General features: G+C 41.3%; 1 protein-coding gene across 4 annotated transcripts in view; it reads right to left on the reverse strand.

Annotated features, from left to right (window-relative positions):
* Nucleotides 1-19,388, reverse strand: part of pik3r3b (phosphoinositide-3-kinase, regulatory subunit 3b (gamma)) — a 578,548-nt gene that overhangs the window by 211,875 nt on the left and 347,285 nt on the right. For all 4 annotated transcript variants that reach the window (XM_060919991.1, XM_060919992.1, XM_060919993.1 and 1 more), the window contains one exon: nucleotides 14,359-14,444. In XM_060919991.1, the coding sequence (XP_060775974.1) occupies nucleotides 14,359-14,444 (86 nt within the window). The remainder of the gene's footprint in view (nucleotides 1-14,358; nucleotides 14,445-19,388) is intronic.

A 19,388-nucleotide genomic window follows, 5' to 3' on the forward strand; every position in this document is an offset into this window, starting at 1 on the left:
TGAAAAAACGTAATATTGTTGTGTGTCCGAAAATAAACCCATTCCTGTCAAGCATGTAGACTCAAGTTGAGTATGATACAAAATAAAAAGCTTGCATCAGTTCACAGAGCGTGCCAGAAACATGACGCTAATATCATCTGAAAGGGTCTTTTTTGAGCAGAGGGAAAAGGTACTTGAAATAACAAATGTCATGACATGTTCCATCAGGCATCAAGATCGCTTTCCATCACACGAGGGGAAATGAAAGCTGGAAAGCGGACACATGACAGGATAGATGTTGATGTAGGATCAGAGGAGATCTTTTGTCTTGCCTTTGAGTAGACAGTGGCTGAGATTGGATTAGCACTCTTAATTACGTAATACCCCCCGGTGCTCCATGTGGGATCAGGTTTTATTATTACATTCCCGTCTATTCCTCAAGGATTTCCTGGCATCATTTGTGGTCCCTGTGGGCAAAATATTGGTATCTTTACATACTAAAGCACTCTACTTGTGGTTCAAAGAGGGACAGCATATGATGATGTGTACAGCACATAACTGACAGTCCCTTACGTCATCTGCAGTGTTGATTTACAGGCAGTACGAGTGCCTGAACAAACAGTAATGGTTATAGGCTCAGTCCTCCATCCCATATTAGGAGAAAGGCAGATCTTTCCAAACATGACCCAGTCCTTTTTAATACAGGATTTGCTACCTTCTCTCTTTACCCATGATTGGCACAATTGATTTTATTTTTTATTTTTTATCTTTTCTTTGGCTCTACTTAGTTCCACAGGAGAACTGTACTAAATTCAGACATCACTGCAGGATAGCTGAGACTTACGAAAATGACTTCATCCAGAAAATGGATCGGTTCTACTCAGGCATGGATAATACAGGAATACAGTTCCACATTGTTTTTGGCTGCGATTCTGGACGCCAGATGAAAAATCTATGCGATGGTAATCCATTCATCAATAACTCGTTTCAAATTTGATCAGGGTCTGCTATTAGGATAATTCAATTATTTTCAATGACAGTAATAATACTGAAGGTTAAACCCGAAATGTTTGTTTCATGCAGAAAATCTGCAGCTGATTCAATCCAACGTGCTAGTCAGATTTCCAATGTGCAACAAACACTGCAATCTGGACGCTTTCACTCATTCTTTAAAAAGTCGTGGCCAAATCAGTAGCATATTTCATGCCTAAGCTATAATTTTTAACTCATAGCTACTCAATGGACGAGGAAATTCAAAATTAGCCTCAATGAGGCTGGAGCTCATGCTGGCCACTGTTGTTGTGTGTGAGTTTGAAATCCGATCAATCCTGTGGGAGGAGTAGCAATTTTTTGTGAAATTGCACATGACCCCTGTGTAGCCACATCCATGGTAGGTGGCGCCACCTGGTGAACAATTCTTGTTGGAATATGTCTTTAGAGTCTTCTGGGTGGGCGGCACGGTGGTGTAGTGGTTAGCGCTGTTGCCTCACAGCAAGAAGGTCCGGGTTCGAGCCCCGTGGCCGGCAAGGGCCTTTCTGTGCGGAGTTTGCATGTTCTCCCCATGTCCGTGTGGGTTTTCCAGAATAAATGCTGACAGATCAACTGACTGTTTATAGTCGGTTACACACACTCACCCCAGTATTTTTCACTCATACTTAAGTATTCATTCATCTCATCTCATTATCTCTAGCCGCTTTATCCTTCTACAGGGTCGCAGGCAAGCTGGAGCCTATCCCAGCTGACTACGGGCGAAAGGCGGGGTACACCCTGGACAAGTCACCAGGTCATCACAGGGCTGACACATAGACACAGACAACCATTCACACTCACATTCACACCTACGGTCAATTTAGAGTCACCAGTTAACCTAACCTGCATGTCTTTGGACTGTGGGGGAAACCGGAGCACCCGGAGGAAACCCACGCGGACACGGGGAGAACATGCAAACTCCACACAGAAAGGCCCTCGCCGGCCACGGGGCTCGAACCCGGACCTTCTTGCCTGTGACCCTGTAGAAGGATAAAGCGGCTAGAGATAATGAGATGAGATGAGTCTTCTGGGTGAGTTTTTTTGGTGGTTGGCAAACCAACTTAAAGGTGCATTACTGCCACCGACTGGGCTGGAGTCTGGAACAGGCGATAAGGGGGGGGGAGCAAAAAACAAAAAAACTATTATTTTAGCTGTTTCTGTTTCTTTTCAAGTCGAGTTTTTATTTCATCCTCGGTTGGTTCAGCAACATGCGCCGCCATTTTGTTTTTCTCTACTCACGGTATATGAGCTGATATCCTAGTAGTAGAGCAGCCAATCAGAACGCGCAATTGCTCATATCCAGTGAATATGGATAGAATAAATGCGGATATAACACTATCTCACCGGCCATTTCTTATTATATTTTATTACCTACCATCTCTTAGCCTAGTCAATTATGTTTACAGCCCACCACAGCATGGTACTCAGCACTGCATTGGAGCTAATATGTTTTTGATTTGTCCATGAATTGTGAAGACACTGGTGATGCCAGTAAGTTTGGTGGACAACCCTTTCTATCACACCGTTCCCTTCAATATGCATGCACACACTGCCTAGGCTAATACCTGAGAATGTGTATATTTTTATATATATTTATCATAGGTGTTTGTGGTCAGCAATTTACCTCCTACATGCTAATTATTTCGAGAAGTTGACGTTTCTGAACTGACAGGTGAGGTAACATCTTGTTTGGTTGACTGAATATTGGTGGTCCTTCATTCATGTTCCTGAATCTGTCAGGATATGAGGACAATTTTAACACATGTTCCTAGAAGTACAAAAAGAAAAACATCAACATGACCTTATACTACATGGTTTTCTGTTTGGACAGCTTCAAATGTGAGCTCATACTGTACAAATGGCTCTGCATGGAGAGGAAGGATGAAGGATTGGAAGGAAGGCAAAACATGGCTGCAGAACAAAGACTATAGTCAGGGCAGCTACAAGATTATTACATGGTAGACTGAAGCATGTGATTGCAAGCAGCTGAGTGGACAGCAGTGGTCATTTTCACTGGGTCAGCAAGGACATGGGGTCAGCTAGTGGGGAATTCCAGGAGGTCACGCCCTGGCCCCCTGGAGATGAGTGTGTTTATGTATATATATATATATATATATATATATATATATATATATATATATATACACACACACACACACACGCGCGCGCGCGTGTGTGTGTGTGTGTGTGTGTGTTTGAGGAAAAAAAAAGAGCACGAACGAGAGAGAGAGTCATGTTTAATGGTTGTATGCGAGTAGGTTAAATTCAGGGCTTTGGGACAATGAGGGCAGTTTGTGGTAAGATGACGGGGCATAAACGGAGTGCACACAGAGAGAGAGAGAGAGAGAGAGAGAGTTGTGGCCTTTAACTGACCCCAAATTCAGAAGTCGATTTTCACCACGCCAAATATATTGGCCGCAGGACTGCAGTCCCTCCCGTACACACACACACACACACACACACACACACACACACACACACACACACACACACACTTCTGCTGCTGTCCAGAATAGGAGTAGAGAAGCCAAAAAATGTCCTGCTACTTACAGTAATTAATGACTGACATAAAAGTAGTTGATCCAAACAATTACTTGAGTAAGAGTGTCAAATGAATAAGTAAGGAATAACACAAGACGGGGTGTACTGTGATAGGAAAGTAATCAGCAACAGAGTGGATTGATGTCAGGCAACATGCAGAGTTACTGTTACCTTCTGGAAGTGTTTTATTCCTCTTACTTACACCACAACAACTTTCCAATGATTGCAAATTATTAATGAAAGCATGGTACGTCATTCGTTTTTATCTGTTTATAGTTACTTTAATGGTACTGGAATGTTCACAAAACAAGTTAGTTCCTGTTATAGGTATAACCCGTCATTCCCTCACTAGCCTCTCTTATTCTCGCTCTTGAATTAAAAAAAAAAGTGAACATTAGTACTACTGCTATAGTATATACTCACCGGCCACTTTAATAAGAACTTGTTCTTGATTCTAAGGTTCTAAGATTCCTGTTCTTGGCTGGCAGGAGTGGAACCCAATGTGGTCTTCGGCTGTTGCATGCTGAGATGCTTTTCTGCTCACCATGGTTGTAAAGCGTGATTATGTGAGTAACTTCCTGGCAGCTTGAACCAATCTGGCCATTTTCCTCTGACCTCTCATCAACAAGACATTTGTTTCCACCCACAGAACTGTCGCTCACTCAGTGTTTTTTGTTTTTCGCACCACTCCGTGTAAACTCTAGAGACTGTTGTGTGTGAAAACCCCCAGGAGATCAGCAGTTTCTGAAAAACACTCAAACCAGTCCATCTGGCTCAAACCAACCCCCATGCCACAGTGAAAGAAAGTCACACTTTGAGATCACAATTTTTCCCATTCTGATGTTTGAAGTGAACATTAACTGAAGGTCTTGATTTGTATCTGCATGATTTTTACCTCGCCCGAGACGGAGTAAGCGGGGAGAGGTATTGTAATCAGAAAGGTTTGTGTGTGCGCCTGTCTGTTAACAATCTAGCGTCTAGACGGTTGCACTGATTGACTTCAAATTTTCAGGGTAGATGGGCAATGGTCTGTAGATTACCTGATTATATTTTGGGGACAATCGGGTCAAGGTGAAGGTCACTGGAAAGGTCAACCTTTCGGTCAAAATAACATTTTGCATTATAACTCAAAAATGGTTGCCGATAAACAAATGTTTATTATGAGCATATAGGAACTCCCATATGGCCTTTCATTTGGCACCAGGAACTTTGACCTTGAGTGACCCTGAAAGGTCAAACTCAAGATCACGGATTTTCAGAGGGCTGTAACTTGAAAACAGTTGATGGTAGACAGATATTTACCATTATCAACTTATAGGAAGTGCCATATGGGCTTTCATTTGGCACTATGCCCTTTGACCTTGAATGATTTTGAAATGTCAAACTCAAGGTCGTGAATTTTCATCGGACTATAACCAGACAGCTATTACCATCATCGACATATAGATATAAAATGAGTACTGCTGGATGAGGTTTGTTTTGCCTGGCAACACTTGTATGCATTGTGCTGCTGTCAAGGGATTGGCTGATTAGAGAACTGCATAAAACAAAATAGCAGGTGGATGGGTGTTTATATATAGACTCTTTTCAGTCACGTGACCTTCATAAACGCGACCGCCATTTTGGACATGTAGTGGACTTCGGCTCGAATCGGTTTGAATGCGAGGAAGGCGACAAACGTAAAAGAAAAAGGAGCGAGATGCAGAAAACTGTATTTACTAGTTTACTGTAATTATGATCTGGCAGCTATTTACACCGGATCCAGTGTAAATAGCTGCCGGAGCCAACGTCCGAGCTTGCCGGAGCCGCCGGCCGCGAGCTAGCGCGCTCCGGAACCTCGGACGTTGGCTCCGGCAGCTATTTACACTGGATCCGGTGTAAATAGCTGCCAGATCATAATTACAGTAAACTAGAATGGAATGTTAACAGCAATGTAATGCCTTTTCTGGCTAATTTTATTCGTCTTACCTCCAACAAAGTGGTCACTACACAAGCGTTGGTATGCCGCTATTCATCTTCTCCGTCGGTCAGCATCTACCGGGATCCGATAAAATGATAACCCTTGCCTTGTTTGTTGATGGTTACTACATCCAGGTGCACAACAATATAGTGGCATGATGGAAGTCTTGCTGAAAATAAACACTTTCTTTGCTGCCGTTCCTCAATGTTGGCTGTGGTAAACTACTGGTAGTACATGTCCAAAATGGCGGCCGCGTTTGTCGTGACGTCACGTGAAAAGTGTCCATACCGTGTAAATATACCGTTTTACCACATTTAAACCAGAACATAGCTGTGACCCAAAGTCAGGGCCGGATTAACATGGCCAAGGGCCCCTAGGCTACAAGTTGCTGTAGCCCCCCCCGGCCACCACCATCTTATCCCATCTACCTGTAAAGAACTGTCTATTTTCTACATTTTAAAGGTTTTTTTTTTTCATTATTAAACTTTTATTAAAAGTTATTAAAAAGGAAACTATCATGCATGTCAATGTCATCGGAGTGAGTGTGTGTGTGCGTGTTGGGACGGGGTCTGAAAGGGATGGTCCTTCACCCTCACCAGAGCTAGTAGTACTACTGGCTGCAGCTGCAGCTAACATAACGTTTGCTACGCTAGTGTCATGATGACTTGCACTTGCCAGTTGGGTTTCATTAGGTTTAAAAAACCCTGTTAGTTTTGGTATGTTGCTCAATAGAGCTTTGTCACGTTGGGCTTTTTGCCGTTACGCCTTGCGCTTTTGAGCACCGCTCTCGTATTTTCTGTCACACATGTTCACTGTTCAACTGTGGAGTGACGTCGTACGTGACGTCTAACGTTTATATATGGAAGGCGGATTTGCCTCACCCAATCAGCGTCCGTTTATTTAAATATTCATTTTGAGCCAATGAATATGAAGGGTTTTTTTTCTTTTTACCAATTGGGGGCCCCCCTGCGAGGCAGGGGGCGTGGGGGCCCCTAGGCTGAAGCCATATGAAGCCTGTGCGGTGATCCGGGCGTGCCCAAAGTCATGTGGTTTCCACACACAAACTTCACGCATATTTCACACACAGAAATGAGAAATAATCCACTATGCACTGTGTAACAGAGCGTCTCAATGCAAAGCATGAACCTTATTCCTGAACATTCCACCAACAGAACACATTAGACCCAAAAGGAAATTGCTTATAGGCTACTTGTGTTTACGTTAGTCAGTTTTTGATTAAACCCATTCAATTCAACTCATGGTGGATTATGATTTGCCCTGGGTCACAGAGATCACAATTTTTCCCCATTCTGATGTTTGGTATGAACATTAACTCAAGCTCTTGATTTGTATCTGCATGACTGTATGCACTGTGCTGCTGTCAAAGGATTGGCTGATTCATACGTCAACCTATACGGAATGTCCGTATTTTATACGGATTTGATTCAATAAACGTCGTATATGGGCGTATAAATAAAGTTATACGAATTCTTTAAAAAAAACTTCAATATTTATTTAGAGCTATAATCAATTCCCACGATGATAAAAGAACGCATAACATTTACAAACGTACGGTACACCACAGACAGTCAGTAAAGAGTCTTATGAAATCGCGCGTTATCGTGTGGTAGTGAGACTTCATTCCACTTTTGATCATGCGCACACCGCATTGCGAGAATCCCGCCAACCGTGAAGTCATAGACGCCGGCTTCTGCGTAGAATCATACGTCATCCTCGCCCGAGAATAAAGATGCCTCATTCATGTGCTGCGTTTAACTGTACCAACAGGTTTACCGTCCAAACGAGATCACATGGGATTACCTTTCACAGGTGAGACTGGAAAAATACTTTTCATTGTATTTGGTCATTATAACGTAATTTTACGAACAGATTTTTCTGACTTTGTGGCTAATATGAAGTCTCGCGCATAATAGCTGCTCGGTGAAACCTGTCTCCAAACAACGAAGTATTTCCTTCGTAACTACGCTGATAACACTTTGTGTTTTTGTCAAACATTGGAGCTTTGTATTCATTCTGAAGGTTTATTGTTATTAATATTGAATAAAAAGTAACTGGGATATATCATTGTTAATTATCATTCAAATTTTAGGTAAATTATTTTAATTTGCATCTTATACGGATTTTATAAAGGAAATACGGATTTTGGAGGTTGGTTATACAGGTTTGATTGACCAAAGGTTGACATGTATGCTGATTAGAGAACGGCATAACACAGCAGGTGGATGGGTGTTCTTAATAAAGTGGCTGGTGCGTCTATGTCATACGATATATAAACAAAGGAAAATGAAACGTATAATTTACTTCACATTTGTTCATCACTAGCTCATAACTATATTCCTTTCATTTTAAAGAATGACATTAAGACTTCACACACACAAAAAAAAGTTAATCTGTTCATTTTCATACACAAATAGGTTTAATGTTTTGTTACCTAAGCTCCTTCAACACATATTTAGGTCAAATTCAAAATGGCTGCCTCACTAATACACTGCATATACTTCTCTATGGGAATAGCCAACGGATTTGTGAATTTACGCACTTGACTCTGGGAAGGAAAACATATGACAAGTTTTACGTTCGACTTGTCAACATTGTGTGAACACTGTTGCTAGGATACAGGGAAATATAGATCAGGAGTACAACCTAGCTAATGACCGAGACCACTGATTTACTCGCTAGCTAGCAAATAATCAAGTCTTTCGTACAGTATATATGAATGATGTAAAAGCAGGATGAACGTGGAAATGAGACAAAACTGTCATAAATATCAACATTTCTCTCAGACGTGTTGGCAAATTACTAAAAAAACCCCACCTTTTTGACAAAAACTACAATGTAATTAGAGTTAGCATGCACCGCTAAACAAACTTTAAAGTGCTGATTACACGTTTTTGACATCTTTGGCGATGTTTTATAACATAAAAAGTAATTCCCGATGATCCATATATTAATTCACGAAGGCGCCTATTTTACAAGTTATGATAAAAAACGCAGCAAATTTGACAGGGCTGCAGCACCCAGGAGACGAAAGAGGAGGAGGAGCTATATGACGTCAGCGAAAGAACCTTCCTCCTAACTTACCAGTTTGTTGTTGATGCGGCAGGTGTTCAGTTTGTCATTATTAGTATTATAAATATATATATATATATATATATATATATATATATATATATATATATATTAGTTATTATGCCTTCGCGTTGTGTTGCCGGCTTTTGCTCCAAAACCCACAAGGATGGGGTAAGTTTATTCAAGTTTCCCAGAGATCCTGAGCTGCATGCGAAGTGGGTGAAGCAAGTCAGGCGCACTCGTGACAAGTGGGAGCCCTCACCAACATCCGTCCGGTGCTCTGAACACTTCGATTTGGATTGTTTTGACACCCTTCCCAGCTTAAAAGAATCTCTTGGGTGTTCAGTTCAGCACAAACGTGTGTTACTACCATCAGCAGTGCCTACACAGTGTTGCCAGATTGGGAGGTTTCCTGCCCAGTTGAGTGGTTTCAAGTGCATTTTGGTGGGTTTTGAACATATTTTGGGCTGGAAAACGTCAGCAGTATGTGTTGCCAGATACTGCTGCAGTTTTCCAGCCCAAAATATGTTCAAAATGCACTTGAAACTGCCCATTCTGGGCGGGATTCCTCCCAATCTGGCAACACTGCCAGTATTCCAGAGGGGATCTACTAGTAGTTATGCCGGATCCAAAGACAGTCCTCCTGTCAGAACATGTGTTGTGAAACGACATAAGATAAAGGTATGTAGAGCTATAGATTCTACATGATAATCATAAATGTAATCATAAAGTCGGCGTGATATCAGTCATGTATTTGCTTGTGAAAGCTTGCGGCTTTCATGTAACTGCCGCCTAGCAACGAGAGGCAAAGGGTAAAGAGGGTAGACTATCATAGATTCTATTCGGAAGAGATCAACACAATTCTAGACTCCCAGAAGAGGAAGAGCTAGCACTAGAGAGTTCACCGGCATTTTCATGCGCCATTTCCATTGAGTAGAACCAGAGTAGAACAGCCAGTGAACCGCAGCGTGTTCTTCCGCTGACGTCACAACATGGCCGCGAGACACGGACCCAGTTTTCTTGCGCTGTGCAATTAAAAGTTGGATATTTGCGTAACAGCTTCTTTTCACGTAATTATAACAGAAATCTAACATGTTTGCCATGTTGTATAGTTTATTTAAGAAATTGCATAGAGTCATGTTCGTGTCATCAGCACTTTAATGTAAAATGATTGAAAGTACTCTTACATATAGGTACACACACAACTCATTTAAAAAGTTACTTAAGTAAACATATTGCTCTCACGAATGTGAAATGTTGCTTAACATCACTTATATGAACTGATATCGTTCTACAACAAGAATAATTCAGCCCTCTTTTTGTCTGTTTTTAGTTAAAATGATGTAATTGCATGTTATTGCTATGCATGTGAATCCAACATATCATGCAAGACTATTTTACACATCTGTTCACAATCTTATAGACCAGAGGTGCTATGTCACATATGTTGTCATATAATGTGTCTATACACTATATAAATGCGCTCTCTCTCTGTCTGTCCACACACACACACACACACTTAATGAATCCATCATCTTTTGACAGGCGCAGTCATCTGAAGGGAGGAGAGTCTAAAACAACCCCCAAAGATTGCTCTTTAAACCCAATATTTCACCAACAAACCGTACCAAGCTGTAACCCATTAGAGGCCACGTCTGGGGTTAGAGGCATCGAAGCAGCCAGGCATTTGAGGGCACAGCATTGCGTGTCTCCACGACGAGAAAATAAGAAAATTATTTGGGAAATAAATGAGGAGCTGTAATATGAATGGATGGGTTGTTTTATTTCCTCGTGTATTTGCGTGTGTGTGTGTGTGTACACTGGAAGGTGGAGGAGTATTTTATGTGCCTAATAGCTGACAGATTGACTGCCTGTGCTGGGCTGAAAGTGAGTCATGAACGTCAAGTGCCAGAGTTCGACACACGCACAATGAAAATACAGCATTTCCCAGGTGCGGTGCCTCCTCGTGGGCTGGGTTGTGTTAGCGCAGCGGTACCCTGTGAAACTTTATTTGACCTCCACATGACCTCGGACTTGTTGAAGGAAGGCCTGCTGTTCACACATGACCCTGACCCTCATGCTCGGTGCACATAAACAACATGGCGAAGCTTAATCAAAGCCATCAGTACTGGGTCATGAATGTTCAGTGTTTAGGGAGGTTCATCCACACCAAGATGCCAAACACCTGGACGTGTACATGCACCATCACCCCGATCCTAAAGACCCCTCAACACCAGCACTACACCCCATAAATCTGTCCAAAAAAAAAAGCATTGCCATAAAGTTCATCTTACTCTTGAACATACTCATAGAATCATATGCAAATAAACCCACATATCAATATACAACTCAGTAACACCCATGCTGACCAGAGAGAGAGAGAGAGAGAGAGAGAGAGAGAGAGAGAGAGAGAGAGCAGTTGTGATGCTTGTTTGAATTAAAATACACAGTTGTCAGCTTTTGTTCATTTCTTGTTTACTATATTCATAATATATTTAACAGTTATTCCACGAAATCGAGTCGTACATGAGCTGACAGCCGATGAGGTGCGTAGTGCCGAGTTGGCTATAAGCCATGTAGGACGAGATTGAGTGGAATAACTGTTTTATTCTATCCACATTCACTGGATTTTGAGAAACAGAGCATTTTTATTTTTTGAAAATTCGATCAATAAAAACTTTATATAAAACGTCCGACAAAATAATTTCTGCTTAGAATGTAAACAAACCGGTGAAATGACAGTAGCAATTTGTGAAAAATGCCATAATAATAATTCTTGAAAATTAAAAAAAAAAGATATGTTCTTACCATGAAATACTTTTATTCCATAATTTTGCTGCTTTTTTTTTTGTATCTTTTGGGGTTTTTGTTTTTGAGTAGAGTTTTTATTTCATCCTCAGTTGGTTCGGCAACATGCGCCGCCATTTTGTTTTTCTCTACTCACGGTATATGAGCTGATATCCTAGTAGTAGAGTAGCCTAGTAGTAGAGTAGTAGAGTAGCCTAGTAGTAGAGTAGCCTAGTAGTAGAGTAGTAGAGTAGCCTAGTAGTAGAGTAGAGAGCGCACGATTGCTCATATCCAGTGAATGTGGAAAGAATAATGGCCGTTATTCAGAGAGCACTGCTTGGCTGCACACTCTAACACAGCGTTTCTCAACCTTTTTTCAGTCACGGCACCCTTCAGAAGTATGCAAATTCTCAAGGCACCCCCACATAAAATATATGCAGTCACACTGACCATACGCTGACCCCGGCAGTGACGTTGTGACATGGGAAAGGGGGCCGTGAGACAAATTTTGATGATGCATGAGGCGGCGATGATTGTTTGTTGGAATTTTAATTCATTTCATTTATTTCAATGTTAGAATATATAATTTTTTGATGGCACCCCTAACAAAGCCAGACGGCACCCCAGGGTGCCATGGCACCCTGGTTGAGAAAGGCTGCTCTAACGAATACCTTTCATCATCCCTTTGTATCCTAGAAATCCATATTATGCTAAACGTATACCTGGATTCTCAATTCTGATTGGTCAAAAGTTGCTGATTCATTTTCTATAAACAACAGCTCGGAAAGTGGTGCCAACTACAAGGTTCATATCGGTGAGCTCAGTCTTTATATACATTGTATTTCTCCAGCTAATTCACAGGGAATTGCATGTTGGACTCTGTACATAATCTAACATTAATAATACAATTTTCTGTAAAGAGATGTTTTTTTAACATTTTTGGAAAGAGTCTCCAGAGATTTAAAATAAATAAATAAATAAATAAATAAATAAAATGAACAATTGTTCAAAGTAAGTGATAACAGGAACTAACATTTTACGGATATTCTATAACATGAATTATTCTATCCACATTCACTGGATATGAGCAATCGCACGCTCTGATTGGCTACGCTACTACTAGGATATCAGCTCATATACCGTGAGTAGAGAAAAACAAAATGGCGAAGCGTGTTGCTGAACCAATCAAGGACGAAATAAAAACTCTACTCGAAAACAAAACCCCTCCAAAATACAAAAAAAAAAAGCCACAAAACATGGAATGCAAGTATTTGATGGTAAGAACGCATCTTTTTTATTTTTCAATGATTATTATTAAACATTTTCACAAATTGCTACTGTCATTTCACTGGTTTGTTTACTTTCTAAGTGGAAATGATTTTGTCGGACGTTTTGTGTCTAGTTTTTATTTACCGAATTTGCAAAAAATAAAAATCTCAAAATCCAGTGAATGTGGATAGAATAAAACAGTTATTCCACTCAATCTCGTCGTACATGGCTGATAGCCAACTCGGTGTTACGCGCCTCGTCGGCTATCAGCTCATTTATGACTCGATTTTGTGGAATAACTGTTAAATGTAACTTTAAATGGATAAAAAAAGTTATGTTTAGCTATACCAATAGCTATGCCAATGATAATTATGTCATCATTGGCAAACTGCTGTGGTATAAGTGGAATAAAATATATGTTTATAGGAAAAATAATCAACTTCAGGGTAGCAACTGTAACTCGGTGTTACGCGCCTCGTCGGCTATCAGCTCATTTATGACTCAATTTTGTGGAATAACTGTTAAATGTAACTTTAAACGGATAAAAAAAGTTATGTTTAGCTATACCAATAGCTATGCCAATGATAATTATGTCATCACTGGCAAACTGCTGTGGTATAAGTGGAATAAAATATATGTTTATAGGAAAAATAATCAACTTCAGGGTAGTAACTGTAACTCGGTGTTACGCGCCTCGTCGGCTATCAGCTCATTTATGACTCAATTTTGTGGAATAACTGTTAAATATAACTTTAAATGGATAAAAAAAGTTATGTTTAGCTATACCAATAGCTATGCCAATGATAATTATGTCATCATTGGCAAACTGCTGTGGTATAAGTGGAATAAAATATATGTTTATAGGAAAAATAATCAACTTCAGGGTAGTAACTGTAACTCTACCTCATCTTTGATTGTTTTTCTCTAACTGTTGTGTTTTGTTTCTTTTGTTCAAACTATTAAACGCACACTTCAGGTTTAGGTCCAATTCTAAACTAAAGGCAGAAGAACAATCAACCTAGTGTGTCCATATCCATTTTGCACTATTAACTCCAAAGGTTCAATGACCATAACTGTTTTAACTCAAGATTACAGCCTTTGAAGGAGGAGCCTGGCCATTCTCTCTCTCTCTCTTTCTCTCTCTGAGAAATACATAAGTTAAATAAACTTCAGCTGAAGAACTGTATCAGGCACCGAGTCAAACTCTTTTCATTAAACCACAAAACAGACCATGGAGGGAGCCTGGGCTGCCAAAAAAGCCCTGACAGGAAATCAAGATTCATTGCTGCACACTGCTGCCAGGCCTCAGAGGAGTCCTAGTCAGTCCTTGGACAGGAGGATCATCTCCTGCTCATTTGCTCCTTGCTCTCTTCTGTTGCCATCTATCCACAAACATTCGTTGGCCTCTCAGCAGCCTTCATCAGTCACTAAGACATACCCTCACGCTTTGCTAACTTTATTTAGGAACAACTTAATCACTTCCAACAGAGAGACAGATACCATCTACATTGCAGCTAACAATTACAATTACTGAAGAGAAATTATTATCAAATAAGTGACCTCAACTCGGAAAATATGCTGCGGTGCACATCTGCTTTAAAAAAAAAAAAGAGCTAGAGCAGGAAACTGATAACAATGAGCCAGAACCTCTTCATGCTTTAGATTCATACAGTATCTCAGACTGAAATGGAAAGTTTGCCTACCTGGGGCAGCTTGCATCTCAGTCAGACCTCCCACGACAATGAGGGCTTCCAGAATCTTCATGTGATGATCAGGATTCACATCCGCACTAGAAAAAAAAAATCCTCAGATGAACTAGAGTCATTGTGTGAGCTCATATTAACTTCTGCAAGATACTTGATGCACAGAGCCCTGATGTTTTATCTCATCTCATTATCTCTAGCCGCTTTATCCTTCTACAGGGTCGCAGGCAAGCTGGAGCCTATCCCAGCTGACTACGGGCGAGAGGCGGGGTACACCCTGGACAAGTCGCCAGGTCATCACAGGGCTGACACATAGACACAGACAACCATTCACACTCACATTCACACCTACGGTCAATTTAGAGTCACCAGTTAACCTAACCTGCATGTCTTTGGACTGTGGGGGAAACCGGAGCACCCGGAGGAAACCCACGCGGACACGGGGAGAACATGCAAACTCCGCACAGAAAGGCCCTCGCCGGCCACGGGGCTCGAACCCAGGACCTTCTTGCTGTGAGGCAACAGCGCTAACCACTACACCACCGTGCCGCCCGATGTTTTATCTGGATTGATAAGATTTTAACCACAAGCATTTTTTTTTAAATAAAATTCTTCTTCTTCAACTTTGGTCAAGCTAATTGGTCTTACATATATTATTATGCAAATCAGCTCAGTTCAATCAACCACCAACTAATTGTTGCTCCTAGTTTCTAGCTGCTTTATACAAGTACCAGTAACGAAAATCATGGTGTTGTCTGGCATTTATATAAATTTCCTTAACTGCACTGACTTCAGTCTCTGTATAGAGCTTGAAAGCTGACAAAAGTATTTGAATATGAATCTGCATATTTAATTATATCCAGATATTTACTTCGTTCATTAACGCACTGAACTCAGGGACCGCACATCTCACTTTAACTCACTCATTTGCACTATTCCGCACTACCTCACCTTAAAGTGCCATTCCACCATTGGATGTATTTTTTGGCATAAAATACAATATATTTTATGACAACATGACTAGACAGAGAAATCTTTTAGCTTCAAAATGATATATCAAACGTAATTTTTTGACAACAAGTATATTAATTTTGCGACCATAGTCACCTACCCTTTTAATTTCCGCGCGGTAGTGAAACGTGATGTCATCGGCAGGTTCCCCTTCTTGTGTACCACGTGTCGGTCTATTTTTAGACCAGGAAACCCCCAAAGTGAGAGAGTCATTTCTCCTCGTATATGGGGGCCAAAAAAATTGCGAAAAAATTTGAGTTAATCTTTCGGTTAGCTAGATTTATTGGTATTAGCTAGATTTATTGGTATTATTTTTATCGCGTTCTATCCGCCATTGCTGATAATATGTGCCACGTCACACGTCACGTGGTACACAAGAAGGGGAACCTGCCGATGACATCACGCGCGGAAATTAAAAGGGTAGGTGACTTTGGTCGCAAAATTAATATATTTGTCGTTGTCAAAAAATTATGTTTGATATATCATTTTGAAGCTAAAAGATTTCTCTATCTAGTGATACCATTTATATATGTTGTCAAAATATATTGTATTTTATGCCAAAGAATACATCCAATGGTGGAATGGCACTTTAACAGCTGCTAGGTTGTTTATACTGCTTATTTCATGTTTACCTGCTATACCTCAAGTGCCCTTGACTGTTTGGTTATTTGTACCAATTTATATATGTGTGTGTGTGTGTGTGTGTGTGTGTGTATATATGAGTGTTTAGTCTAGTTCATATCTAGAGTGTTTATACTGTTTATATTGTCTGTTTGAGTGTTTAGTCTGTCTTGTTCTTATCTAGCGTTTATACTGTTTATTTATACTGTTTATATTGTTTGAGTGTTTAGTCTATGTCTAGTTCCTATCTAGAGTGTTTATACTGTTTGTTTTTTTCAATTATTCTATTTTTATTTATTGCATTGCCAGTTTGCACCGTGGGTCAGTGAGGACTGATATTTCATCTGTGCTGTATGTCGAGCATGTATAGCATATTTGACAATAAAGTTGACTTGACTTGATATTTGTCTTTAAAAACATATACATTTAAATGATCAAAAATTCAAATCTCAAAACTACAGATTTTATGTAAATTTTGTGTAAATTTTATGTAAAGGTGGCGCAACCAAAATTCTTGGGGAAAATTAAATGCTTTGGTTTGAAAATTCTTTTTTAACTTTTACCTCCACCAACTTTGTTGGAGGAGGTTATGTTTTCACCGCCGTTTGTTTGTTTGTCTATTCCCAACATACCTCAAAAAGTAGCGAATAGATTTTGTGAGGAAAGGTGAGCCATGGGCCAAGGAATGACTGGACTCTGATTAACCCAGCTGCTGGGGTTGCATAAGCCAGTGTCTGTCCCAAGCCCAGACAGATCGGGGAGGGTTGCATCAGGAAGGGTGTCCGGTTACCAGTGGACTGCCACTGGGACTGTGGGCCAGCAGGGTGCCAGTGGAAACTATGCTATGGCTGCGTAAAAGAAAAGGAGAGGGGGAAGGCATGTCCAGAGGCAGTGGGAGAGGAGTAAGCGAACTGTAAAAGTAAGAGTTGGAACTTTGAATGTTGGCACTATGACTGGTAAAAGGAGAAAGCTGGTGGATATGATTGAGAGAAGGAAGGTGGATATAGTGAATCCAAGCAAGAAACAAGGTGGAATGGGGGGGGCAAGGCCAGGAGCACCAATGGTAGGTTCAAATTGTTCTACCATGGTGTGGATGAGGAGGAGAAATGGGGTAGCGGTTATCCTGAAAGAAGAGTATGTCAAGAGTATTTTGGTGGTAAAGAGAGTGTCAGACAGAGTGATGAGTATGAAGCTGGTGATGAATGTTGTCAGTGCGTATGCCCCACAAGTGAGATGAGATGGAAGAGAAAGAAGATTTCTGGAGTGAGTTGAATGAAGTGGTGGAGAGTGTACCCAAGGAAGAGATAGTGGTGATTGGAGCAGACTTCAATGGGCACAATGGTGATGGGAACAGAGGTGATGAGGAGGTGATGGGTAGGTATGGTGTGAGGGAGAGGAATGTGGACAGATGATGGTAGGTTTTGTGAAAAGGATGGAAATGTCTTTGGTGAATACATATTTCAAGAAGAGGGAGGAACACAGGATGGTATAAGAGTGGAGGAAGGTACACACAGGTGGACTATATCCTATGCAGGCAGTCCAATCTGAAAGAGATTGGAGACTGCAAGGTGGTGACAGGGAAGAACATAGCTAGGTAGTATCAGATGGTGGTCTGTAGGATGAATTTGAAGACTAAGAAGAGGAAGGGATTGAAGGCTGAGCCAAGGATTATACTGTATGGTGGAAGTTGAAGAAGGAAGAATGTAGGGTGGAGTTCAGGGAGGAATTAAGGCAAGCACTGGGTGATCAATAAGAGTTGTCAGATGGCTGGGCAACTACTGCAGAAGTGGTAAGGAGATAGCCAGGAAGGTAACTGGTGTGTCATCTAGACAGAGAATAGAAGACAAGGAGACTTGTACCCCTTTTCCACCAAATCAGTTCCAGGGCTGGTTCGGGGCCAGTGCTGGTGCTGGTTCACAACTCGTTCAACTTGTGAGCCAGCTGAGAACCAGTTTGCTTTTCCATAGCTAGTGGTGCTAAGGGGAGCCACGTCATTACGTCGCAGTAAACGTCAGTTACGTCGCTGTATACGTCAGTTATGTCACTGCGTTTGATAAACCTTGGCACGAATATCGAAGCAACAACAACACGGAGAAGAAGCAGCAACAACAACAACAATAATGGATGACTTCGCGTTTGTACAGCTGCTGCTTCTCATCACTTAAAAATGGCGACTTTTCGCGGTCTTGCGATTGTTGTTGGTCTTAACAACTCCGCCCCCCCCGCTGACGTAAGTGGTTCTTTCCTCTGGCCCAGCAAAGAGCTGGTGCTAGCCTGGAACCGTTTTTTCTGGCCCCAGAGCCAGTTCTTTGTCAGTGGAAACAGAAAACCCGATTCCAAACTAAGCACTGGCCCCGAACCAGCCCTAGAACTGCTTTGGTGGAAAAGGGGCATTGGTGGTGGAATGAGGACGTACAGGAAATTATATGGAGCAAGAGGTTGGCGATGAAGAAGTGGGATAGTCAGAGAGATGAAAATGTAGACAGGAGTACAAGGAGATGTGGCGTAAGGTGACAAAGGCAAATAGCAAGTTGAGTTATATGAGAGGTTGGCCACTAAGGAAGGAGAAAAGTACTTGTTTATTTTTTCATTATTATGGCTGGGTTACCTGCCCAAACTGATCATCAGTTTTTCTTTGGCTAATCAGACACAAGGTACACCACCACACTTGCCGGAGCAGTTGGGGGTTAGGCGCCTTGCTTAAGGCACTTTAGTCAGTCCTGCTGGTCCAGGGAATTGAACCAACAACCTTTTGGTCCCGAAGCTGTTTCTCTAAACATTAGGCCATGGCTTCCCCAATAAGGACTTGTACTGATTGGCTAGACAGTGGGACTGGGTTGGGAAGGATGTACAACAGGTTAGCGTGATGAAGGATAAATATGGAACTATAGTGACAAGTGAAGAGAGAGTGTTGAGAAGATGGAAGGAGTACTCTGAGGAGCTCATGAATGAAGAAAATGAGTGAGAGAGAGAAGGGTGGATGGTGTGGTGATTGTGAATCAGAATTTAGGAATTGTGAATCAGGAAGTGCAGTGGCTTAACAAGGATGACGTGAGGACAGCTATGAAGAGGATGAAAAATGGGAAGGTGGTTGGTCCGCATGACATACCTGTGGAGGCATACAGATGTTTAGGAGAGATGGCAGATGAATTTTGAGCTAGATTGTTTACTACAACTTTGGAAAATGAGAGGATGCCTGAGGAGTGGAAAAGAAGGCTACTGGTACGGATTTTCAAGAATGGGGTGATGTGCAGAGCTGTAACAACTACAGAGGTATAACGTTGATCAGCCATACCATGAAGTTATGGGAAAGAGTAGCAGAATCTAGGTAAAGAAGACAGGTGGCAATTACTGAACAGCAGTATGGTTTCATGCCAGGAAAGAACACTACAGAGAAG

This window comes from Neoarius graeffei, chromosome 4 (genome assembly GCF_027579695.1).
Source record: "Neoarius graeffei isolate fNeoGra1 chromosome 4, fNeoGra1.pri, whole genome shotgun sequence".
Taxonomy (NCBI): Eukaryota; Metazoa; Chordata; class Actinopteri; order Siluriformes; family Ariidae; genus Neoarius; species Neoarius graeffei.